The sequence below is a fragment of the Pieris brassicae genome, chromosome 5 (assembly GCF_905147105.1).
Source record: "Pieris brassicae chromosome 5, ilPieBrab1.1, whole genome shotgun sequence".
NCBI classification, from domain to species: Eukaryota; Metazoa; Arthropoda; class Insecta; order Lepidoptera; family Pieridae; genus Pieris; species Pieris brassicae.
The window spans coordinates 15655109-15682330 of NC_059669.1; the positions used below are offsets into that span (position 1 = coordinate 15655109).

At 32.4% G+C, this 27222-nt stretch overlaps 3 protein-coding genes across 4 annotated transcripts; 1 reads left to right on the forward strand and 2 right to left on the reverse strand.

The window, feature by feature from the left end:
- Nucleotides 1–8168: 8168 nt before the first annotated feature.
- On the reverse strand, nucleotides 8169–10483 carry LOC123709538 (esterase E4-like). The gene is made up of 3 exons (XM_045660938.1): nucleotides 10304–10483; nucleotides 8691–9961; nucleotides 8169–8424 (listed from the first exon to the last, which is right to left on the reverse strand). The coding sequence occupies exons 1-3, from the start codon at nucleotides 10481–10483 to the stop codon at nucleotides 8220–8222; spliced, it is 1656 nt and encodes a 551-aa protein (XP_045516894.1). The 3' UTR covers nucleotides 8169–8219.
- Nucleotides 10484–15185: 4702 nt separating this feature from the next.
- Nucleotides 15186–19286, reverse strand: LOC123709539 (juvenile hormone esterase-like). The gene is made up of 3 exons (XM_045660939.1): nucleotides 19278–19286; nucleotides 15868–16560; nucleotides 15186–15209 (listed from the first exon to the last, which is right to left on the reverse strand). Exons 1-3 carry the CDS (start codon nucleotides 19284–19286, stop codon nucleotides 15186–15188), a joined length of 726 nt encoding a protein of 241 aa, XP_045516895.1.
- On the forward strand, nucleotides 16367–26154 carry LOC123709361 (alpha-tocopherol transfer protein-like). Of its 2 annotated transcripts, none has more exons than XM_045660630.1 (8): nucleotides 16367–16394; nucleotides 23079–23225; nucleotides 23546–23705; nucleotides 23876–23934; nucleotides 24218–24414; nucleotides 24729–24839; nucleotides 25086–25188; nucleotides 25678–26154. In XM_045660630.1, exons 2-8 carry the CDS (start codon nucleotides 23087–23089, stop codon nucleotides 25827–25829), a joined length of 921 nt encoding a protein of 306 aa, XP_045516586.1. In that variant the 5' UTR covers nucleotides 16367–16394; nucleotides 23079–23086; the 3' UTR covers nucleotides 25830–26154. The 2 variants fall into 2 exon arrangements, with proteins under 2 accessions (XP_045516586.1, XP_045516587.1); XM_045660631.1 differs by lacking the exon at nucleotides 16367–16394 and adding an exon at nucleotides 20330–20443.
- Nucleotides 26155–27222: the final 1068 nt, after the last annotated feature.

Sequence of the window (27222 nt, forward strand, 5' to 3'; positions counted from 1 at the left end):
CAACTAAGGTAAAGAAAGGTAGAAGTCAAGGAAAAAAGATGATTGCCTCATTCTTTGGCCTGAAAGGTCACGACAGTTGTGCTAGAAGATGGAAGGACAATTACTGCATACAGGTATGTCAAACGCTGTTTGCCTGTTGTCTTTGAAAAAAATCGACAACAGCGCCCTCGAAGGAGGATGATCCTCACGACAATGCTTAAGCGCTCTCCGATAAACGGACTGTTGAATATTTGACTATGGCAGGTGTCGAGATAATGAGTCATCCGCCATACAATCCTGATCTAGCACCCTCCGACTTTCATTCATTCCCAAGAACTAAAGATACAATTCGAGGTATTCGCTTTACGAGCCCTGAAGATGCGGCGAAAACGTACGAAAATGCAATATAAGTGGATTTATGCTATTTATATTACCCTAAGGAAGAACGGGCCCACTGCTTTTCTCAGTGGTTCCATCGAATGCACGATGTGTAGAGAGAAACTGAGATTACTTCGAAAACAATAAAAGTATTTTCAACTTTCTACATTAAGCCGTTTTTCATTTTATAAATATTTTCGGTGTTACTTAGGTATTTACTAAATAAATTTAGGGAAAAAATACACTTTAAGTCAAGGTGACCGTGACAAAGTCGATAGATATAATTAATTAATAAATATGATGCCCATTTAATATCTAATCTCGGGGATAACACAAATTGTGAAATAAAACAAAAATTTTATCAGGGAAATTTGAAATCATTAAAATCTTAATTAGACGCTCGAATCTCTATAATCTGATCTGATATTTAAAATCTTATTAGATCTAATTATCATTATTATTTACATTTCTACAAGTGACTGGCACTTTGTAAACAGAGCATGCACTAGTGAAAGGCCTGGGGTTTGATTCTGGTGAGCGTGATATAATTAGGAGTTGTATATATAATGATATATTTGTGCACAATTTTAATTTGAAATTATAATATCATTTTAAATACCTGTCGATTAGCTAAGTTGTTACAGTTATGGAAAGAAACGCAAATTATTATAATTAAATATATAGAATAATGGTGTTAGAATAGCCAACCACGTGTTACTTAGACCGAAGTGTAAATCAAATTCAAATTATAGTGACGATAATACAGTGAAATTATTCTTTCGTGTCACGGTAGTAAGGCTAACTCAACCACATTAAGGAGAAACTAAGTTCGCGGGGGCAGCTAGTATATTATATGTAATGACAATTAGATATTGCTTCCACACTAACTGAATTTCTTATGTATATCATAAACTTAGTTTTAATCATTATTCAAATATTTCACTGCGTACAGAGGTTGTCGGAATGTCGCGGATTAAATTTTCAGGACTCGTTAAAATAACTCGACGCAAACACAAATAATTTCATAACAGATGCTTAATACTCCAAATGTCTTGTAGTATAGAAAATATAATCGGTACTTATAGTTGTTAACAAATAAAATATTAAAGAGTATTGAGTTTCATAAATCATAGTAACTTTGTTTTAAATTACTTGTACGGTGTTGTATTCATCGAAAAGCGTTTTGAATCGTCAACGACCAGTCACTGTAAACGGCTTGATCTCTTGGCATTGTCTCTTTCTTCTACCGAATTAACCATGGACAGTGTTTCGACGAGTTTCATCCTGCAGATAACCTGAAGCTGAGATTCATCATCGGACGTCGAGGCAGAATGCTAAATTCCACCCGTATCACCTCGACGTCCATCGTTTGTGAAACATATCCCACTAAACCCTGCCCACTAAACTCTTTCCAAACCAATTCAACTTAGGGTTTTGGTTCAAGCTAAGATCACTTACGAATATCTATGACTTAACGTAACTTGAACCACCACCCGTTTGCCTGGAGTTAACAGATAATTGTGACTGTCAATTAATTATAGACAAAAAATTTGCGATAAAATAAAATTTCGACTATAATTAAAGATCTAAGCTTATCCTATCTCTTAAGTTGGACCAAACTGCTCACGGTATGCCAATTTAATTTAAAATCGGTTAAGTAGTTTAGGAGTCCATCGCGGACAAACATCGTGACAGGAGAATTGTATATATTAAGATATATTAAATGTAATTTTTTCTCTCGTTGCGACCCGGCAGGCTTCCAGAATTCCCTACACGCTTATATTTGCATTTATAATTTCCCTGAAAACTTGTCGACCTGTTAAACTGACCCTACTAATTAAGTTGAAATTAAATCAGTATCGGTACGTATATCTGCGAATACAGGTTGTATTACATACTTCCAATTAGTTAAAGATGTCCGTTAAAGTGACTGTAGTATTTGGAATCATACACCCATCCATTTAAGCAAATTTAATTATAGATAACACCACACCACAAGATGATATGGGGAAAATAGAAGTTGCTAATGCCTTCTTCTATAATCCAGAAGACTGATAAAAATACATTGAATACTTTAATGATAGTTTTACCGTAATTAGTCAGAATATTCGTAAGTATTTATAAAAACATGGAATGCTTTGAAGCTACGTTGAGTTCATTACTGATAAATTGCAAACTTATTAGTTCTAACAGTACTGACTTCATCTAGATAAAATCATACCCACTCTCAACAATTTTAAAGCTCACAATTCTAATGACAATCTCAATCAAAATGATGGCGTTGTAGTCAGTTCAGTGTAAGGTCTTTGAACCTGTAAGATGCCACGGGCCTAATTGTCAACATGTGTGGTACAGCTATTATGGATATTTATCGCTTGCCCTCTATTAAAAATGCCAATGTATTTCTATCCTCCTTAGATACTATATTAAACTCTCTTTAATCATATAATAATAAAATTATCACTGGTGATATTATTATTGATATAGCGCAAAACAATAGAGACAGTAATAGTGCCAAGTGCCTTACGATGCTAGTGACTCACGGTCTCAAGGTGAAGAACTGTGGTGAATAATATTCTTATTCCACATCTTAGCTATATTTTTAACCTCTGTTTCTCTATGGCTAATGCTAATCGCTATCGCTATCCTAACGCTTTCAAGGAAGCGATCATTTGATGGAGACAATTTCAACAACTACAGTGCTATATATTCTCTTGACGGTACTTTCAAAACTTCTCGAAAAATTTATAAACAAACGTCTATTAGAGTGGTCGCAAAGAGCCCTGCTGAAGGTGATGTTTTTCAAGAAGCGTTCTTATTCAACTTTATATTTATACAATTCAAGCAATTTGTATACCATCCGCCAATTGTTAATACTTACAAAACATAGTCTTATACACTATAACAAAGTACTTCTAGAAAGGTGTAGGAAGGAGTTAATGTATATAACTCAATGTAAAACTAAATTCTCACACCATCAATTTTCTTATCTATCAAGTCACATGTACAATAAATTGAATAGGATGCTTGATATTTACGTATAATAATACGAAATTAAAACAATTATGACTTTGTGCACTAAACTATGACGAAACTGAATTACTAGTCCAAGAACGACCATTTTTAATTTTCACAATGCACTTTCACTATTTTACACTAGCACTCTTACCTCCATCCCTTCCCTAATATTATCACAGTAATTCAATTCTGGTGTGTACAAACGTGTCAACTTGGTTGAGACGTTTACAAGGGTAAACCTGTATCTTTCTTTCAGTAATAAGTCTCAGCTTTTTATATTTATTTATATAGTATTTTGGTAACAACAGTAAGATAACAATTTCATTAAACCATTGTAAGAGCGGAGTACTTTAATGTACAGGTCTTCCTAGACTTAGTTCAGGGGCTCCAATGTAACTTGTTTAATTGAATAAAAAAAGTTAAAATTTTGATTATGCTACGGTGGAGTTTGTTCATAGTTCAAAGTAAAAGTCAGGTACCAAAAACGTTAACAGAATGCACCATTCTCTGCTGATGGTTTGTGACGTTCCTTAGATACAAATAACAGTAGCACAATCACATTAACCTGGTTATTACAACAGGAAAACGAGGTCTTTAGGTCAGGTATAGAAGTATATATCTGTATCATATTATTTTGAACAGGTAAATAGTGAAACACCTTACTTAGAAAATCTATTTTCCTTATATACAAAGCACGAAACTTTGAAATGTTGTATTCCTTTTTAGTTGGTAGTCAGGTTAAACTATTATTATTTATCGCACACACAAGAATCGCACTCTTTCCGTCTCTCGCCTTTGTTACAGACAGACACCATTATTTTTATTGAAACTATTTAAATAATGTCATATAATTCAGAACTTATTTTGTATTTATTTATTTCGTAATCCTACATCTAACTTATATTATATTTAATACAAAACAAGTTATCAAAATATATAGCCAAAGATGGAAATAATAATAAAAGGTTCAAATATTACAAAAGCAAAAAAAATAACAGTTGTTCAATACAAGTAAACTAAGTAATACCTAATTTGGATGTGTTGTGTGATAGTGTAAAAGTGAGGGAACGTATGTACGTGAGAGTGTTTACTGTGTATGTTATTAATACTCGTTTTAAGTTTATTCCGCGATAGCTTAAAAAAGTCAAAGTTTAAATATTGGTGCATGACAAAAAAATGTGTTTTTACGCGCGATACAAAACATGGAACGGCAACAAAAAAAATCTAGGAGTGAGCTGCAATTAATTTTACTTGAGATGATGTCAGCAATAAATCGTATTGTCTTCGTCAATATTCATTATAATTCATTTTCAAATCAAACATTTGAAGCCTTAATATAATTTACATTTCTTAATTCATAGTTTTGTAGTCACGTTCAAACTAATATTGAGTAGTGCTTGCCTAGTTGCGACAGCGTGGCCGGGGGCTTCAACCCCCATCCCTGAGGTTGAAGGTTTGATCCCGGCTGTGCATCATTTGACTATAAGTCTTGTTCATTATAAAATGAACTAAATAATCATATTTTCCAATTCCATGGTCATGAATAATTTAGGTCGAACTATAACGATAGATTTAACTTAGAAATATAAACAAATAATTATTGTTAGAATGTCATAGTTTCGTTTAACACCTAGTACTACATTATGTACTAATGTCCTTATTTATATAGATTCCCCTCAATCGATTTCCTTGTTAGTGATAGCATGATATGACATCAATCAGTCCTCTTGCTCATTGAACGTGACATATAGTCGTACAATTAATACACTAGAGGGCATTTGACGTCTGAATATTATATGGTCCGAAATTGGAGTGCGAGCGGCCACGAATACAAATGAACTTGTGAAATAGGTTACGCATAGCTTGAACAGGTTCTATTCATTAAATCTTTTGATTTGTTATATTCACATTCCTCAATAAATAGTAATATTTTGGTGGTTTACGTGCTTTTAATTTCGTTACTTGTTTAGTTATATTTTATTTATCTAATTTCCCGACAATATTGTCGCCTAAGGTATTGAGTACTTACGTAACTATATATACTTATTTAAGTATAGTTATTATAATTAGTAAAATAGCATTTGTAACTAGTTTGATTAATTACTACTTATTTCTGTTAACAACTTATTAAACTTAACCTTTGTTTAATAGTATTTCTTGGAAATTTGTATTTGTTATGTTTATTACTATAACTTGTTCAATGTTGTCTCCTGTCAATTTAGATACTTTAAGATTACTCTTTTCTAAAGGGCACCCACATTTGGATGTCATGGGTATCCTTGAGTTCCTGTTAAAATTTCTATAAGGAACCCCGTACGCTATCTTTTAGGCAAAAATAATAATCAATTAAGCAAAGTAATTTTTACCACTTTAACATCAAGAAAGACGTAGATATACCGTTAAGTACGGCATCGCGTGCAGCGATAACACACTTTGATTTGGAGTTACACCAATACCACTTTCTAACCGCAACTTAAATATCGCAGCTCGCGAAATTGTCGACTTCTTAAGGTTGGATAATAATCGTTATATATTTTTAAAACGTATAATGTAATTATACCTCTAATATTATCACTTACACACTCAAAAAGTATGTTGGCCTCCGAAATGAGAATCTTTCGGTGGTCCTAGTCCTGCGCCACCTCCCGCCAATTGCTGGTTTCAGCTGCAGCATGTCCTCCATCACCTGTCGATACAGCGGTAACAAGGCTAGGATCTAAAATTATAGTCTAACATTTTTATTTATTGTATTATTATTATTATACTCTAGGTCATTTTTATTTGTTTCAATTATTAAGATTAAAAAGAAGTTACTGTTGTTTTCAGAAACATACAATTTAAGTTGTAAATGTTCTTTTAAAGTCACTTAAATAGTAAACAAAATTACATCTACCAAAAACCCACGCTGATTACCTGTATGTTTTATTTCTATCTTTTAATTTAAAATATCGTTCAATATATTGTTGATTTACCTATATAAATAACAATAAAATTACATTAATTTTTTAAATTATGAGCCGAAAGTATTCGCAAATCAACGTTGCGAATACTTTTAACGAACTTATGAATTTAGAAAGTTTGTGAAGTGACCGAGACGAAAATATGGAGTACATTTTTATCTGTTTAGTCGAAATAACATTTTACCACACTCCCAATCTACTTAATTTTGAGAATCTTTAAAAATTTAGTGTACACTTACAACAATTCTAAAGAAGTATTGAATGATTAGGACTAATAAGTTTATTTATATAATGACGCATTTTTCCTGAAGGCAGAGGACCACAGATGTCCATTCGATACGGTCCAGTCATACCTTTCTCGCTTCTTTCACTTTCATGACATACACCATACATGCCCGTCGTTTATGGCTAACTTTAACTTGTACTTTCTCTAGTGCCTCCTAGATTTGGTACAGCTATACAAGCCCTACCCAACCCGATCTCATCATCCACGGTTCAACCTCAAACTCAAAGCTGCTTTAAGCTGCTTTTCTGCTAGCTGGTATAAATCATAACATCATTTGTGATAGTTTTCTTTATACACATATATCTAATTCTTATAATTTTTCTTTACAAATACTAAAGTACAAATTAAGACAGAGTAATAGTAGTAATAGTAAGAGTAATAAGTTTACGCACTGATTGCCTACCACGTATAATTCAAGATTTAAAACCTATTTGATACATTTCTTTAGGGTTATGTTGTCGTTTATTTAATCATGTATTGGAATTCCGAAGCAAGATCAACTGCTTACCCATACAATTACAATACTTATTTTACAATGATATGTTTGATTTTAAAACTCCCAGGTATTTAAAGCATTTGTTTTCCCGTAATACTCTGATCTTGACACTTCAATTCATAAAACTGAAATCGATCACGATTTACGATGCATGCATTTTTGATTGAAAATCGTTATCTATGTCTTTAAACTCATTTAAGAATGTCAAGAAAGCATTGCTTACCTTATACGTATAATTTGTGAATTTATTTCATGTTAACATTTCAGTTATTAGTTATGTTTACATCTTAATATTACATCTGAACATGTAGTGTTTCAAATTATATATTATATTTGCTTTATTTTAAATACACCTGTATTGTAAACATTTGTGTGACAGAACTATTTCATTTAAGATTGGTTTAGTTAAATTCCTATCTTTGTAACCTAATTTTCATCGGGGTAACTTAATTTTATGTGTGTAACCTAGTTTTATTTTTTTTATAGAATACGGGGTAAACTACTCTACGGTACGCGGGGAGTCATCGCAGCTCTTGGTCGCTCTTTTTTAGTGGGTGCGTTGAGAGAGGAATATACTCTTACTTTGAACAGATTGAGGTCGAATCTCTCAGGGAAGACCTTCCTCGGGACTCGCTTCCACAGTTCACTAGTTCGCAATAAAAGTGTGTCAGGCACAGGAGGCTGATCATCTACTTGCTGTAGTAATTGATTAGATTGATAAATGATCATGAAACAGATACAGAAATCTAAGGTCCAGACCTAAAATGGTTAGCGACATTGATTTATTTTATTTTAATTTAGTTTAGAAGCACTTTGTTCATATTCTTTTTTATGTATTATTATTTTATCTATCTATCTTGACTGCAAAGGATAACGCCGGTCTAAAATGGCACTGTAACAAAGTATGTAACGCATTTACAAACTTTAGATGAAATTAAAATGCAAAGTTATTTACAAGTTTTATATTTATATATATATTTATTTTTTTACAATAATTGAAGGTAAAGTTTATGCCAAATTATATATTTTAGCTTAATCTTTAAAATTCTGATCAATTTTCTGGTGAGTATTTTTATAGTTTTCAACCCAAACTATGAAAGATTCATGTATAAATATAACTGTTATCTACATTTGGATTAGGAGCAGATGGATACTTATAATATTTCTGTATAATTTTATCCCAGAAATTTAAATTTTTATATACAAATTTATCTTTATACTCCGAAGTAGTGTCTAAAACCATATAAGACATTTCAGATGTCATTGGCGGCCACGCTGGAAAACTATAGCCCTCCGGAACAGGTTTTCTAAAACAAAACTTTTTGATAAATATTTTTTCTGTAATGATTATTTCGTTAAGATTTATTACAAAAAAGTTAAAAATGTTGGTTAAAGATTGATATTAGTCTAATGTATTTTATTAAATTTTAAATGTGTCAATTCAATTTTTCACACACATATTACACACACAAATTCATTAAAAATGTTAGTTAAAGATTATTAGCCAATTTCGGAAATGGTATTACGGCTTAGAAATATTTAATCTTTTTCTAGCTTTCTTAATCGTACTTACCCATAAGTAATAAAATTAATCCAGAGTTCTCGCATGAAGACTTTTACTCTTTTATACTTCTCTGATATCATATCTTCATTAGTTTTTAAATCTAAGACCGCAGCTGTTTGAGCGCAATGCTTTGCTCCGCGAATTTTAGTATGCGGTATATATGGCACGCTTTCGTCAACAAACTTAAAGTCATAAAAATATATTTGGTTATTTCCAGCTTTAAGTTGAAGTCTAGCTGATCTTATCATACCATATTTTATAATTACATCTGAAAAGAAGTCTATGTATTTTATATAATTCTTACTAGACACGGTTTCATTGCCAAAATAATATCTTTTGAGTATTTTTGCTAGTTTCATTTTATCAGTTTTGTTAAGACCTATGTCTTGTGGGACGAAGTCGAGAAAGTTTTCGTTCATTCTTGCCACCCACCTTCCACAATAATCTCTATCTCTCAAACCTTCAAAATGTGAAATTCCATATAACAGTGGAAGTTTCTTAAAATTTCCACTTTCTAATATTTCAGCAGGGCTTTTATCTAAAAAAAATTCGTTACCAATATCCTTCTCAACGCATGGTGCAAACACCAGTGCAGAGTCAGACCTCGATAAAAGAGGAGCTGTGTGAGTAGCTAAAACATCATATTGCGTGTCCAGATAAAATTCTTCCAAAGCAAAGATATCATTAGTTTTATTAAATCCCATAGTTTTAGCAAACCACTTAGCGTTTTCTAAAGGATCAATTTGAACTGTGAAAGTATCAAGATTTGAGCCGCTTTCTACAATTACTTTGTTAAACAATCCATCAGTCATTTTTGAAAGTAATAGGACATCCACTGCTGCTGATCCGGCGCTATATCCAGCTATTGTAACCTCTTTCGGGTTACCACCAAAAGTACTAATATTATTTTGTATCCATTTCAGTGCTGCAACCATATCTTTCATTCCAGCATTTCCGGGAACTGTAGTAGTACCAAGGCATAAAAACCCTTGCGGTCCAAGGCGATAGTTGAATGTTACCGCAATTACTTTACCAGTGGAGACAAGTTTTCTTGGTGTCATTCTATTGCCTGAGCCAATTTGAAATCCACCTCCATGCACATATACCACTACTGGTAAGTATTCAGTTACATTGCCAGGAACAAATACATTCATTATAAGGCATTGTTGTTTTATTTGATAACCGACAGGTGGATCTGCGACTTCAACCGGTTGTTGACATATTATATTCTGCTCCGTAGCTTCGAACGTAGTAGTCCATGTTGGTGGTGGCAATGGTGCCTGTAATGTTAGTTATGTTAGTTCTATGTTAGTATCATGTTCATTTCCATAAAATTTGTAAAGATTACTTTACCAGCCAGTTCCCAAATTTAAAGAAGATAGAATCTATAAAATAAGGGTCGACTTAATCATCAGATTATTACTTATAGCCTCCAAGCGGCAAAGTTACCTAAAACCTTCTTAATATTTATAGGCAAATACAACTCAAATAGCAGCACAATTACAAATAGAAAAAATAACTAAGCTTACAGTTGACAATAAAAATATTTGGTAACAATATTCATACAGAAAAATTAATAATTAATAAACCGATTATAGGTTACCTGATTGTTTAAAGATTACCTTAAAAAAGTCTCGACCAGTTGGAGCTGTAGCATATTGAATGCTATAGAAACCAAAAATACTTCCTTCCCTATATCCACGCACAGGCCCTTGAGTAATATTGACATCACGATAATTTATTCCTCTACAAAATGTTACTGAAGTTATGAATATTAAACACGTGTTAGCCGCACGAAACATCATGTAGAACTCATTAAAATATAAGGCTACAATTGTTATTAATTGATTGTAATGTTTCTAATTGCTAATTTCATAATATAAGAAATAGTCATTAACTCCATAAAATTTAAATTTAGACTCCTTAGTAAATTCTAACCAGTTTCTCCTTCAGATACCTGGGAGGAACATAATCTTTGTATGGAATTTTTTACATTAAGTTCATTTGGATTCGTCTGGTTGCGCATCTAATTTGTATTCATTGATAATATTTATCGAAGCGTTGGAGCTATTAGCATTCATTGTTTATGAAGATTTTAGTATATTGATAGAATGTAATATTATTATATGTATATGTTTGATCAAAATAAAAACGTACACTTTTTTAATTAGTTACTACTAAGTTACTGACAAAATTCTAAACAATAAAAAATAAAATAAAAATCATTTATTTCAGACCATTATAAGTCCATATATTGTTATTAGAGATACTTATAACTATGTTAGCAAAATTATTAAAACATTTAATTTAAAAATCTCCGTTGATTCAAGGCACCAGTTACATAGGCATGTATATGAACCCAGTGTCTCAAAACAGCACATTCGGGTTTATTAGCTATAACCATCAATAGTGAGATATTGCCCGGCTTTATTTATTTAATGTGGAAAATAGATTTCGATAAGTCACATGTACTATATCAACTTTTCCCCAATATCGTATAATACATCTTGAGTTGCTCTGTTATCATGACAGTTTTAATAATTCTAATTACTTTGTAAATCCATTAATACTTTATATCATAATTTTCCTTTTTTCTATTATTATATTTTTCATTTTGGTAAGCTATAATAGTTCAAGATAGTTTTGCAAAGATAGCAAATTCAGTGGAATAAGCGCAAGCGCAAAATGCAATTGTTTATATTATTACCCTATCTGAAATATCTCCTTAGTGAAATTGTATGTTTGACCTGGCAATCCATAAAAAACGTTGTTTGCCACATCTGGGTTCATTATTAACAAATCGTTGAATATAAATAAATACCCAACTATGAATACGTATAAACGATATTAACAGCATGAAAATGAATATTGCCTTTGGCTTAGGTTGGGGCAAAAGTTTTTTTGCATTATAGTATGTATGAACTTGTAATAAAATCTCTTTGGCTATACTATTTGTGTCTGGCTGGTTTTGGTATCATTAAAAGTAATTTTTAGAGAAGATAATTCCAAATTAGGTAAATGTGTGATTTTTATTTATTTTTCATACTGTCAAAATGAGTGAATCTAATGAAGAAATTCGATACATTTTAAAAGTTTACTACAGAAAAGGTACATATTTAACAACGCAAACGGCGAAAAACTGCAATATTTATGAACCTAGTACAGTGTCCTTGAGAGTAGCACAAATTTAGTTTTAGCGTTTTCAATCCGGAAATTTTGATGTCAAAGATGCACGTCGCTCTGGTCGCCCAATTACGGATAAAATGGATGCCATTCTTGAAAAAGTGGAGCAAGATCGGCACATCAGTAGACGTAGTACGTTACGATGTAGCGACGTAAAGGTGTTGGCGCATTTCAAAAAAACTGGGTACACAAAAAACCTCATGAGCTCACGGATAGAAAAGTAATGAACCGTGTACTCATATGTGATTCAGTATTACGACGTAATGAAACCGAACCATTTTCGAAGAAGCTGATAAGATGACAAGAACGTGCGAAAAAGGTCGTGGTCGAGGCCGGTCAGGCTTCACTGACTGTGGCGAAAACCGCAAGAAGAAGCTGTGTGTGTGGTGGGATTGGAAGGGCATTATTGCTACATAACAATATGAGCTGTTACCACCAGGCAGGACCATCGATTCTGAACTCTACTGCGAACAATTGATGAGATTAAAGCAAGAAGTTGAGAAACAGCAACTAGAATTCATCAACAAAAGGGTTGTGGTTTTACATCATGATAACGCTAGGCTTCACACATCTTTAGACACTAAGCAAAAATTAAGAGGGCTTGGCTAGGAGGTGTAAATGCATCCGCCGTATAGTCCTGACCTTGCACCTTTAGATTTTCACCTGTTTCCTGGTCCGCCTGGTCTCTTCAGAAATCTTTAGGCAGTGTCAGGTTAACACCAACAGAGGACTGTCAAAACCAATTGTCGTGGTATTTTGATCAGATTTCTATAGCAATAGGATCATGATTCTACCTAAAAGATAGCAAAATGTTATCGAACAAAGTGGTACCTACATACTTTAGTTAAATGTAAATAGACTATATTAAAAATGTTGTGATTTTTTTTAAAAAATGCGAAGGAACTTTTTCTCCAACCTATTGCAACGACATACTTAACTTGCGAACGATTACGTACCTTTCAGACGTTCAATACTCTACAATAAGGGTACCCTAAGTTACCTAATATTTCATAACTATCTTTTACCATAACTTCAAAATTTCATACTCCAAATTTGTCTTAAACCATGTATAACATTTTCAACATGGTGGAAGTTATATTCCGAAGCAAATGAAAGAATCATTGTATGATGAGAGTAATTATATGATGAGATACCTTTATTAGTCAACTTTTTGTATGATATATAAGATGTATTTGAGCATTGTTTAAGAGTACTTCTGACTTACCGAAAAGTAATTTCACGGTCTTATATTTATTTTATAGACCTTCATTAATATGAAAATCTAAGAAAGCAACCTGAATTTAAATACGTTATTACTTATAAGCCCAACTGCGAATATAGAAAACTTACTTGCGTTTTTATAAATTGTCAAATAAAATACAAAATATTCAGTAGCAATATAATTAGATTATATATTATGTACAATATTGTATGATTAACATTAATTACGTCCGGTTGCTACAATTCCTATAAATACAAAGAATATTTCCTTCTTCCACGGGCTAATGAAAAAAATTCACATCACGATAATTTATCTCTTGACCATATCCTATTAAACTTAAGCATATGCCGACCGTGCCTGGATCGGTTCTGCGAAGAAATTATTAAATATTTAAAGGAGGCAAACAAAACATAAAGAGCAGGTCTCGCGAGGAATTCCGCCCCGGCTCGGACATGAATATTGTAAATAAAAATATTACCGATGCAGCCGGGGTGGCGTATTTCGCGGCGCGTAGCCCGCCATTCGCGAACTAGTGAAATTAATAAAATGTATCTTGTTATTATTTTGGAAAAAATGTGAGATAAAAATTCACTGGACACTATGGCATGGGAGAAGAGTGTTTAATAAACTATAAAAAAAACTTAAGCATATAAAATATGTGTGAGCAACACGAAACATTATGTCGGACTCGTTTTTTATTATTACAATCTACGTTAGGTTATCATTAGGATCCTAAAAACATCAAGTATTATTTCACAGTTCAGCCAGAATCTATCGGCTTGACTACTTTTAATTCTTAATTTGCATTGGGACATATGTATCTAAAATAATGTGCGTCGACCATATTAGTATTTTTCCAAGGGTCCGAAATTAGTACAACAAATCTTTCCAAGCAGTGATCATTTATAAAATCGATAAAGTAATTAACAGTATTTTTGTTGAATGTTGTTGCTATAATATTAATTGATTGATACTTAGTTCTGCAGCGTACGCGGTTAAAAAGATTCGATCACTAACTGATGTCGTTACAGCTAGACTTTTTTATTTTAGTTACTTTCACAGCTTAATGACTTATGGTTTATTATTATGGGGTCATACTGCTGATGTTGAAACTATTTTCATCCTGCAGAAGAGAGCTTTTCGTGCAATAAATAATTTAAAATGTAGGGAATCTCTGAGAGATAAATTCAAAAAGAAAATTAATATACCTATTTTTCCCTCGCAATATATTTTTGAAAATATTATGTAGGTATACAAAAATAGTGATAAGTTTACAAGAATAGAACATACGCATAATGTTAATACTCGGAACAAACGTAGACTGCAATTTCCGCGTACTAGAGTTAGTATTTTTTTTTGGAAATGGGATACTCTTCTTTAATAAATCCCAGAGGCTTATTTATCTCTGCCTTTTAATAAATTTATGAAATGTATTGAAATGGTGTAAAAAGGCTTACTATAAAGTTAACAATTATCTAGTTGATAAAAGACCCTGAGACCAGTGTTAGACAGGCTACTTCTAATAAATTTCCGATATGTGTTTTACAAAAAGTGTTGTTTGCCATTTTTTATGATGATTTGCTATTTTAAAAAAGTACCGAGAGTTTTTTACCCCGGCTTTTTCCCTCCGCCTACGCCCTCTGTCTTCTTTGCCGCATGTCTGCGATACAAATTTAATGACGTGAAAAGTGATACCTGTATCTTATATTCCATAAGAAACATGTTAACACATCCACATATTAACTTTTAATCTTAATGTACATCTACATTCTGCGATAAAATAATTTATGTAATATTTTGTACAGAAAAAGTGATATGTTTGGGTGCAGTATAAAATAATAAGACCCTTTTGATTATAAATTTATTTATGTAAGCCATAAAGTAAAAAATAACTTCTGGTAGAGTAACTGTAAATGCGTCATGGAAAAATATAACTATTATCGACATTTGGATTTGGTGCTGAAGGATATTTATAAAATTTGTTTACGATATCGTCCCAAAATTTCATTTTTTCATAAACAAATGCATGTTTATATTCCGAAGTAGTATTTAAAACCATGTAAGATAATTTCGAAGTCATAGGTGGCCATGATGGAAAATCATATCCTTCTGGCACGGGATTTCTGAAATATAGAAAATTATTAAATTTAAAAAGTTATTAGAGCCATTTATCTGAAGATAAATACTTCTGCATTTAACATACCCGAACGCAATAAAGTTAGCCCACAGTTTTCGTATAATAGTTTTCATCTTCTTATATTCATCAGACAACTTATCTTCATCAATATGCAAATCTAAGACAGCAGCTGTTTGTGCACAATGCATCGCTCCGCGAATTTTAGTATGTGGAATGAATGGTTGCCTTTCGTCTACAAATGTAAAGTCATAAAGGTATACTTTGTCGTTTCCAGCTCTCAATTGAAGTCTAGCAGATCTCATCGTTCCGTATTTTATCATAACATCCGAAAAAAAATCAATGTATTTTAGAACATTATTATCTGACACACTTTCTCTGCCAAAGTATAAACTTTTTAATTTTTTAGCCAGCTTTTCTCTATCCCTCTTGTTGTGCCCAATGTCTTGAGGGACAAAATAAAGAAAGTTTTCATTCATTTTTCTTTTCCACTTTTCAAAGCTAGCCATGTGAAGAAGACCATCAAAGTCTGAAATTCCATAAAGCAATGGAAGTTTCTTGAAATTTCCACTCTCTAATATTTCTGCGGGACTCTTATCTAAGAACATTTCTTGACCAAGATCTTTCTCCACACATGGAGCAAATACCATAACACCATCGGTTCTAGTTAATAGAGTCGCAGTATGCGACGATAATATGTCATATGGTATATTAAGATAAAAATTTTCCAAAGCAGAAATATCATTTGTGTTATTGAAACCCAAATTCTTCGCAAACCATTTAGCATTCTCTAATGGATCAATTTGAACACTAAAAGCATTAAGATTTGAACCACTTTCTATAATTACTTTATTAAACAATCTATCTGTCATTTTAGAAAGTAACAGTACATCAACAGCGGCTGATCCAGCGCTATATCCAGCAATTGTAACCTCGTTTGGGTTACCACCAAAATTATGAATATCTTTTCGTACCCATTTTAATAATTTAACCATGTCTTTCATTCCAGCATTTCCAGGGACTGTATCCGTACCCAGACATAAAAAACCTTGTGGCCCAAGACGATAGTTAAAAGTTACTGAAATAACTTCTCCAGTACCAACCAACTTTCTTGGCGTCAGTCTATTTCCTGAACCAATCTGGTATCCTCCACCGTGAACATATACCACCACTGGTAAGTCCTTTGTTATATTTTCAGGTACAAATACGTTAGCTATTAGGCATTGTTCTTTTACTTGATATCCGAAAGGTGGTGCCGCTACTTCAACGGGTTGTTGACATAAAATATTTTGCTCTGTAGCGTCAAACGTTGTATTCCAAGTTGGTGGAGGCAATGCGTTCTGTAATTATTCATAAAATATATTTTAGCTTTGTTATTTGCAACATGGGATTTAAATCAGTATGTTTATACTTTTCAAGAATTGATCATAAAATATTAAATGAAAACAATTGACTTTTCTACTATTTTATTATGCGTAACCATATGTAAAACAATACTTACCTTATAAAAGTCTCGTCCAGTTGGAACTGTTGCGTATTGGATGCTATAGAAAACAAATATATTTCCTTCCCTATACCCGCGTACTGGCCCTTGAGAAATTTCCACATCACGAAAATCAATTGTTCCTTGACATATTGCAAATGAAAATATGCATATCAAACACGTCTTACCTAAACGAAACATTTTGTGTAACTCCAAAAAGTTTATTATTTTTTAATGTCAATAAATTAGGTTTTAATTTGTTATTAGAGTTAATTTGACTTTGCTAATTGTGATTGTCTTCGGCGAATCAGTCAGCAAGCATCAGGGAGCAGATTTATTATCCAGCTCATAAAGAATCCGTTAAATATAATAAAGGGCATAATATTAGAAATCTCTTAACAAACAGAAATTAAACATTTTGTTTGTAACTAAATAACTCTTATCTTTATTTTATTAGATATATTTACAAGAAGTAAGATGCAAAAAATTCTTGAGACCACAAACAGTCATATAATTCATAACCACAGATTGATAAAAAACTAGCTTTGTTATAAAAATTTCTCGGTAATATATTATGAATTAATTACCTTAAATTTACTAAATTACATTAATTTTGTCGTTTATAGACTATATAACAATTAGTAATTTCAAAACGATTGTATGGTTTATGTCCTACATATTATTTATTGTATTTAATGGGATGAGCATTAACAACAATATTTTTTCATGGTACACATTTAAAACGGCGAGTTATAAAATGATTAAATTAAAACTCCAGAAGATTTTTCATTAAAGAAAAAGATCGTAAAGTTATCTTAAAGGTTTCATAGTTGAACTATAGTAAATTGTTTTTTTAATTCAGCGTCATTTTGATAACCTCACAACTTATTGTAATTTATGGATTACGATTATTATTATTAATCTTTATATTTCTTATTATCTTTTTCATCAATTGGTGTTTCTCTACATTTAGATAAGATAAAAATACCACAACTTTTTGATTTACACTCGCATTTGTTTATTACCAAGTTTTGATATTGCTCTAGCTGATCTTGTACGTTGTTTTAAGTATTCACAATTACACAAATCTACCCTCAAAATTGACAAACGACAAAATCCTATGTAAGAATTGAGGGATATAGAAAGTAAACAGTGTAGCAAGAGTCACTAACAAAAAATCCAGCTCTACACAAAATCAAAATCATTACACGCATATTTGTGTGCGTCCATTATGACACCTACTGCGCATGTCAACTATTAAATAAAAATAAACTGGACCGACAAAGAGAATTTTTTTGCGTATTTTCGTAATTTGGCAAAAAATCCAGTAGTGATTAGCGTTTGACGCGAATGACTGTAATGTTGCATTCAGTTTTCTCCAGACATAATAATTCGAGTATGCGATTGCGGACAAAAGAAATTAACATCGTACGATCGCGTTATGAAATTTGGTGAATAGTTTCCATTATACATACGGATTTAGGGTTGTCATTAATTTATACGTATTTCATAAGCCGTAATTTAGATAATAAATGAGCCTGAACGAAAAGCTTTTTTCTTATATATAACAGGGTTCGGGTTGTAGGTTCACCTGATATTAAGTGATACCGCCGCCCACACTCACATTACCAGAAGGCTCAGAAGAGGCTCGCAGGCCTTTTAAGTGTTGGCATGCTCTTCTTTGAAGGACCCGTCGAATTGGTTCGGAAATATTTCAGGCAGCTGGTTCTATAATGGTATTGCGCGGCAAAAACTGCCTTTTGAAATGCTCAGTTGTGGTACGACTAATGTATGGGTGATACGGATTGTATTTCGTATTCTGCCCTGATGTCCGATGATGAAACAGTAACAAAAAGCATTTAGGCCGAATATCTTAGTCTGCTATTCTGCATATTCTCCAAAGCATGGGCAGACTGTGAATTTGTGGCGTTCTGGGCAATTATGGGGGATTTTCAGAGTCGGGCATCGCACATGAGTTGATTGAACTCAGCGATTCGAACAAATTATTATGATTGGTTTTTTTTTTAATTAAAAGTATCGCCTATTGTTTTCAGTGGGGACCTTTGTATCCCTGGGCTGCAATCCAAAATGTCCTTCAGTATATCCACCCTTATCCAAAAGAGCTTAATGTTGATAACCTATATGGTAGTAAATTAGTGAATCCATGGCATAAATGGAACTTTAATAGTAGTGGATATCGTGAAATCAGTTTTGTCTATAAAAATTACAAAAGTTTAAAAATGTGTTTAGATTCAATAGTAACGGCGCTTAAACAATAATCTTACAGTTTCTGTGAATAGATCGGGCATAAATTCGTTCGGCTACAATTCTGAAAGGGCAGTTCAGTGAGTCTGTGTGTAAATCATTCGGATTTAGAGTCGCAAGCCTAAATTACTTTTTATGTTATGTTGACTACTCTGTTACGACATTAGAGTTCAACAGTAACTTCATCTGAAGAAAAAACACGCGTTAGACTTGTTATACTTCTTTCGCGTAACAAGATATAAATCTTTTCAAAAATATTATCTTTCGACGTTTGTAGGAAAAACGACACTAATAAGAGAGAAAAATTACCCTCATCATTTTTCCCTAAAGAGCCAAAAGCTTATAACTTCAAAACGAAACTTTTGAATATAGCTAACTTCAGGGTATTGGCTTTTTGTGACGGTGTCCGCTCGCATCGTAAAAATTTACTGTCATCATTTTTCCCTTACGCGCCAATAAAAGTTCATAATTTTTGTGAATAAATGAAATCGTAATAAGTAGTATAATACTATTACTACCACACCGGTTCTCTCCCCGGTCCGTCATAGATTCCACAATGGAGCCAAGCCCACGGTTAGCCACGATGAGTCACACTCATTACGGATTTCTAACTCAAAGCATTATGGTTACCGCTTATGACAGCGTTGCTTACGAAAGAAGTGGGCTAATTTTAGGGTCAATTATGCTTTCAACACTAGCGGTTTAAAGGGACGTTTTATTTTTTATTGCAAATATATATTATGGTCAGCATTTTAGATATTCCTGATTTCATATATCTCCTTACTTATTAGAAGCATTTGAAACAAGTATCGCTTGCGCTCTGGAACTGATTGCATTTTGAACCGAAAAATGTTATTACATATTTTATCCTCGGAATATATAAAAAAAAATCGATCAATCGATTTTTTTTCAAATATAATAGTAATATGTTTTATTAAGAAAGTTGAATATATTTCGTTCATCTATATAATAAGGACAATGTAAAGAAATTGTAACCTGCCTTTGTCGGGTAATTTCAGGTTGGCTAATGGCCTTACATTTACAGATTTATTATTATTTCCAATTTTCACCTATGCTCTCATGTAGGTTAATTGTTTTTGTAAACGTATAATTTTTTTTACTAACTTAAGTAGAAAATGATTATTGTAAATGCCTGCCAATAATTAATTTTCAAACGAAAACTATTATTATTCAGACCGCATGTCAGCTTCGAGTAAATATATGTTTTTGAGAAACAACTTACATAATAAAACAATATTAATTTACAATAGTTCTTTCTCCCCGTTACAAGATCACCCCGCGTGACGAAATTATAAAAAGCGCCTGCACATCGGAACACTCGCATTCTTGACATCACTGTACTCACGGTGGTTTTCTTATTTCGAATTTTCTAAAAACTTCAAAAACGTTGCGACCAAGTGACAGTGTTACCATCGTTGAAAATTTAAGTTGTGATTTAGTATTTAATTTTAAAGGTGATTATATTTTGTGTTGTGTTGTGAAGGATGCACTAACAGCGAGTAACTGTTTAAAATAATCCACCAAAATTGACATATAATTTTTTTAAGTACTTTAAATCAGGCGCACTTTTTTAAATCGCGATAATACTTGGTAGTTTTAAAGGCAAAGTAAATTGGATAAGTATAGACATCTATCTACTAAAAAATAACACTTTCGTAATCCATTATGAAATTATAAGAACATTAAATTTATAGTTAGATTCCCTTTCGTTGTATTTTATTGAAGATTAATAATAGTTCTATTATCTCCTATATCGATACGCCAAGTCGGTTTATGTATAACAGGTTAATAGCCTCCACGAGAAATTGTATGGAAACCAGTTGTACATTGTAGTTCTGTAGTCGAACCTGCATTTCTTACTCTATAAAAATCCATATCAGTGTGTTAAAAGTTTAGTATCTTTACTTACACAAGACGTCTCCTGGTGTCTCTTAAATTTTAGATAATTTTAAAATCTACAAAAAGATCTGTCAAGTATTTATTACCGTTTGTACCTGCTCCCCGCGCTTTCTTATGCGTTCGCTTAACTGATACTAACAATAATTTGCACATACGCGCGTGGTAATTGGCTATTACTTGGGGAATTATTCAATAAAAAACTCGAAAAAAATACCCAGCGCAACACTTATCGACGCTTCTATTTGATTAATAGAAGACGGTCTTCCTTTATAGGAAAATAATAAATTAAAAAAAAATAATTCTACCAGTCAGATATTATAAAGAATTTCTTGAGCTTCATCAAAGAAAAATTCCTATAATTTAAAAAATCAATTAAATAAAAAACGTTTATATTTTTAAAATAATCGCTGCGTCAACGACTTGCACAGATTATACCAATTATTTATTGGATCGGCATGTCAATACCGCTAATCGTGTATGTATCGTGAAACAATTTATATTTCATTCCATTTATGGATGTTGTTGTAACTTTCATTCGCTGCAATTCAGCGTGCTACTTTCCTTACAAAATAGCGTTAAGCTAATAAATTCTTTATCTTAATTATTAATCTTAACTTCTGGGTAATTGCAGCTTATGGAAAATACTAAGGTGGTATATATAAATACAATATTTAAACGTTGTGACTTGTGAGTATGGACTTTTCACAGCGGGAGAAACTATATTCTTGTGGGATGTAATTCGGGCGACAATCCGTTATAACTAGTATTAACATCTCATTTAATATCCTGAATTTGATTCTACAGCGATTAATTTAATCGCCGTGAGCTTTTATTTCCTTCAAAAACTTTAAACTGCTCTGACACAAGAATCTGAAGTAATACCGTGGAATATCAACAGATGGCGTGGTAAACAGTCTGCTATAAAGTGTATTTCAAGGCATTATATTTGAAATAACAAATATGAAAAAAGGTTCATATAAATTAAGAATTGATAACCATAACAACGCGAACGTACTGCTAACACGTTACTATAACGATTTGAACATCTTCGTGACCAGAGAAAGGTGAAAGCCACTGAAATACTTTTTGCACGAAAACCGTTCCGGTAATTGCAAATCTCACCGTACAACTTTTTGCTTACGTGATTTAAAAATGTTAAAAAATACTAAAAAGCAGTGAAGCGTTTCGGTAGATATAAAAGGCTCACAAAACATTACAATGCGTTGGTATTATGTAGGTTGGTACGTAACAAAGTGAATTGTAGAAAGTTCTTATTACTACCGCGAAAAAACAAATTTAGAAGAACGTTTTACTTCGTTGTAATCAAATTTTACCGTTTTAAGACTCTTGAAGAATGGCTCACTGTCAGTTTATAAAGATTCTATGATACTAGCAGCAACAATTTGTAGCTGCGATGTAAACGTTATGATAATTATACAGCTAATATAAGTCAAGGTGCTCTTGTTAAGTATGGTTTCTTTTATATTCTATCGAAATAGTACGTGATAATGCCAAGTATATTACCTAACATTACACAATATTCAAATTTGTACATCATATCTAAACTATAGCGCATACATCTATTACATAACGACAGCGATAAGAAAACAAATGACACTATAATCATTGATTTTCAGCCTCAGACCTCTGTATCTGATTATTTGAAAAAAAAAATTTTTAAATGCCGATTCCCTCGCGATGTATTCTTTTAATTTATCAACGAGTAGAATTTATTCAAAGCAGGATTCGACTATACGGCTTAGTTAGTTCTTTAAAATCTCAAACGTAATATAAACGTAATAAATAAGCAAATTTTTGCATTGACTTAACGCGTTATTCAATAACAAAGACATCTAAGAAGACCTTTTGACATCCACTTGAACAATCATATATGAAATATCATAAAAATATGTTAATTATGTAAGAAAAAACTCAGTTGTTTTGATGATTTTGTCTTCATGTTTTCACACAGACGAATGAAAAAGATTACTCAAAAAAATATGAAGGACTGTCGTAGACTAATTGTACCCATAGATTGTACAATACAACAACAAATTATAAATTATATAAAGCTGAAATTTTCAGACTCTGTACTTAATTATTTTATTGATAGTGTAAAAAAAGGAGACACTCAATTAGCTTGTTTCAAAACATATAATTATTATTTAATAACAAATTTACAAATTTTAGCACCAGAAATGACTCTCGAACAGCCAGCCGGTGAGATGTGGAAGAAGATTAGGGAGGAACTAAATGAGAATGTTGACACAAGGGACAAGGACCTGGAGCATATCAAGGAGTGGCTGAAGAAGGAGCCACATCTACCTGACGAATTCGGTAATGAACTTTATCTTAAATAAATCAATTCTTGTGATAATACAAAGAAAAGTTTACGTATAACTTATGTCCCTTGATTTTGTTTGTGGTCCCATAATTATATTTTCTAATTTAAATGTAACGACCTACGATTAATCTATTTCCACGTTATATTTGCAAATTGATAAGTTGCAAATTATTTGGATACATTTGGCATGCTAATTAAAATCTTAGAACTAAAAATTAAGACTCATGAATTTCATGACTCTTTGCATTTGCACATTGGCTTTCGAAACCCGACCAATTTAGTAATTATTTTGAGAGATATTCTGTAATTACAGATGACCAGCGTATAATGACCTTCCTGCGTGGTTGCAAATTCTCTTTGGAAAAGACCAAACGTAAGCTGGACATGTACTTTACCATGAGGACGGCTGTGCCCGAATTCTTCACTAACCGCGATGTTACTTTACCAGAGCTCCAGGAGATATTAAAGATTGTGTAATTAATTTTTTTTAGTTATTCTTATTATAAACTTTTCCATTCGGATGATAGAAACAGACATACTCGTAAGATATTGACTCTAGTAGTAAGGGACCAATTTTACCAAACTCAAAGCAGTGCAATAGTAATAATTTCCTATTTATTTTCTAAAAATAATTTATTTTCAGTCAAATGCCACCATTGCCGGGTTTGACTCCCGACGGTCGGCGTGTTGTGTTAATGAGAGGTAAGTTAACATTTTCTATCTAATATTGGGGTGATTTTTTTCTTAGTTGCTATGTTATATTATAAGATTGACGTATTTTAATTTTTATCTTGCCTTAAGACATTTTTTTTATATACTCAACAGATCAAACTATATAATTAAATACTTTTAAGAAACAAGTCATTTAATGTCATAAATAAAAACCTTCATAAATTTTCACCATTTTAATAAGCAATTAAATATACACAATATATATAATAAGTATAGCAATAACGGTAAAATTCATTTTAACCCTTTTATACAGGTATGGACAAGGACGCCCAAACCCCAAATGTAGCAGATGCCTTCAAATTAGCTTTGATGATGGGAGATATGAGGTTGAAGGAGGAGACCGAGGGAGTCGCTGGCGACATATATGTTCTTGATGCATCAGTAGCCACGCCCACTCACTTTGCCAAGTTTACCCCAACACTGGTTAAGAAGTTCTTAGTTTGTGTACAGGTAAAAATCGTCATAGCTTTCATTTATTTGTTTCAGTCAAAAATTTTATTTAAAATATTCTTTAATCAAGTTTTACATCCGCCGAGCTTTTTCTTGATAACTGATTGTTTTCTTAAGAAATTCCAATACAAAATTTTCTCAAAAATCCCTTCAAATTTAGGCCTATGCATTCCTGAAGTCTGCTATTGCTGACCACTAACAAATTATATCTAAACTATATTCTAGTGTATAACCCCTTTTGTCCATTAACCCCGTGTTCCTTAAAAAAGGTATGTAAGACAGAAACAAATAAGGAAGTTATACTATTATTTCAGGAAGCCTACCCAGTAAAACTGAAGCAAGTCCATATCATCAACGTATCACCTCTTGTGGACAAAATCGTCAACTTTGTGAAACCTTTCCTTAAAGAAAAGATCAGAGATAGGGTAAGTTATTACAAAGCTTAGACACGATGATGTCTAAAGTACAGAGAGATCTTGATTATTCCTTTTAAATCAAAAAAATATATTCCCAAGAGCCCAGCAAATATTTACAAGTTACCTTATTCTAAAGTATATCTTATATCAATTTATAATTCTTTGATAATATCTTAAAGAAATTGAATGAATTTGAATTAACTTAATATTTTTCGTTCGATTTTAAAATTGTTAACCAATTTTTTATATTCTTAGATCTTCATCCACGGTGACGCAAACGATCTCTATAAGCACTTTCCACAAGAGATGATGCCATCAGAATACGGTGGAAAAGCTGGACCCATGGATGACCTACACAGTAAGTTAGATAAAAACTTATCATGTATAATTATAATACTACTGCAACAACTTCGTAAATCTCGTATATAAATAAAATAACTATTAGTATTGTCTTTAGTTAAAATAGCTTTTATACATTAAGAAGAACACTTTTTGAACTGATTAAAGCTATGTATTATTTTTAAAACTTATAGTTATTTACATAATTCTAATTTTTTATTTTTCCCGACGTTTCGCGTACTTTTCAGTGTGCGTGGTCACGGTGACCATATATGTAAATAACTATAAGTTTTGATAATAATACATAGCTTTAATCCGTTCAAAAAGTGTTCTTCTTAAAATAACTATTACTTTATATATTAAATCATCTTTGTTGTATAAGCCGTAATGAAGTCAGTTATTTTTTTCTGTAAATTCGTAATGTTTGACAATGAATAATTTGAATTAATATCATCTTTGTTTTTATTTTAAGCGCAGTAACTCAAATTTAATCTCTTGCTTTTTACAGATGCCTGGGTAAAGAAAATGGAGGAATACAAGGCGTGGTTCGCTGAGCAGGAAGACGTTAAGGCAAATGAGGCTTTAAGACCAGGAAAACCAACAAACTATGACGAACTATTCGGCATTGATGGTTCGTTCCGTCAATTGGTCATTGATTAAAATAATTATTAATAAGACTTAACTGGCAACTTTTTACTGAAATGAAGTTTTGAAAAATTGTTGCGGTTTACTCTACAGCGTCAAGTTTTTCATAAAAAATATTGCTGATTTGCTAAAAGTTGCCAGATTTTATTCATACCAGTGTCCAATAACTATACATTTGCATTTTTTGTGTCGTATTTCTTTAAAGTATACTTTAACATTAAAGTGTAAAGACCGACGTACACGATCTGTATTTCATTATGTACCTAAGTCTCTGCTATGGATTCGCACTGTGCTTACATAACCCTTAGAGACAGACAGTCGTTAGACATTGTGTAACACTTATTATTTTAAGATCTTGTATTTTTGATACTCATTTTACAATTTGTAATCTTATTTTGTTATGTTGAATAAAGTATTTTTTAATTTTAGGCATTGCTTATTTATGAGGTAAAATACCCAAAGCATTGGATGTAGCGTAAAGTAGTATAGATTTTATAATCACCAAACTAATTTTAAATATTGTGCATCGAGCACAGATCATTAATATGACTGCGTGCGACACTCATCCCTGAGAGAATTTTCTTCCTATGCAATTGACACTCGCTTCTACCAAAGACTTGTTAAGAACTCTATTAAGACTAAGAAAACTATTGTGAAATATATCAACATGAGAACACACAGAATTACCTAGGTGACACTAAAAATGAAAATGTAAAACGGCTTAATGTAGAAAGTTGCCAATACTTTTATTGTTTTTCGAGATCTCCGTTCCTCTCTACACATCGTCGCATTCGATGGAACCACTGAGAAAAGCAGTGGGCCCATTCTTCCATAGGCGTCTCTTCTGTGGCATTTTCGTACGCTTACACTACATCTTCAGAGCTCGTAAAGGGAATACCTCGAATTTTATCTTTAGTTCTTGGGTTTAAATGAAAGTCGCAGGGCAGGACCGTATGGCGGATGACTCATTATCTAGACAGCTACCATAGTCAAATATTCACCAGTCTATGCGAAGGTGTTGGTCGTCGGTTAAAGTATGGGGAATCCATCTGGTACAAACTTCCTGACGCCTAAAAGTTCGTATAATATTTTGAATTTGACTCATACAAATGCCTAGGCTTGCCCGGATCTGCTGATAGGTCACTCTGTTATCTTCCTTTATCATGCGTCGCACAGCACTGATGTTATCTTCAGTAGTCACTGTTAAAGGATACCCTCACACGGATCATCATTGAGATCGCTATGTCGTTGAGTAAGCGCACAACGAAAGTCGTAATAAATCATCGACCGAAAATGTAGGTTCGTTAGGTTTATTTTCACGTGTAACAAGAGTTGTAGATTTGCCGCCAGTTCACAAAAACAAATGACAAATGAATGCAATATACTACATTAGGTTACCAAAGAGTTC

What these genes read in the sequence shown, in the direction of transcription:
- LOC123709538 (XM_045660938.1), bottom strand. Translation starts at nt 10,483, where the DNA reads ATGTTTCGTGCGGCTAACACGTGTTTAATATTCATAACTTCAGTAACA. An exon ending in CTGGTCGAGACTTTTTTAAG is followed by an intron (nt 9,962 to 10,303) that starts GTAATCTTTAAA and finishes CTAACATTACAG; the next exon opens with GCACCATTGCCACCACCAAC. An exon ending in ATTAATTTTATTACTTATGG is followed by an intron (nt 8,425 to 8,690) that starts GTAAGTACGATT and finishes GTTTTGTTTTAG; the next exon opens with AAAACCTGTTCCGGAGGGCT.
- LOC123709539 (XM_045660939.1), bottom strand. An exon ending in CTAGAACCGATGGTGTTATG is followed by an intron (nt 15,210 to 15,867) that starts GTATTTGCTCCA and finishes TCTATATTTCAG; the next exon opens with AAATCCCGTGCCAGAAGGAT.
- LOC123709361 (XM_045660630.1), top strand. Translation starts at nt 23,087, where the DNA reads ATGACTCTCGAACAGCCAGCCGGTGAGATGTGGAAGAAGATTAGGGAG. An exon ending in ACATCTACCTGACGAATTCG is followed by an intron (nt 23,226 to 23,545) that starts GTAATGAACTTT and finishes CTGTAATTACAG; the next exon opens with ATGACCAGCGTATAATGACC. An exon ending in CAGGAGATATTAAAGATTGT is followed by an intron (nt 23,706 to 23,875) that starts GTAATTAATTTT and finishes ATTTATTTTCAG; the next exon opens with TCAAATGCCACCATTGCCGG.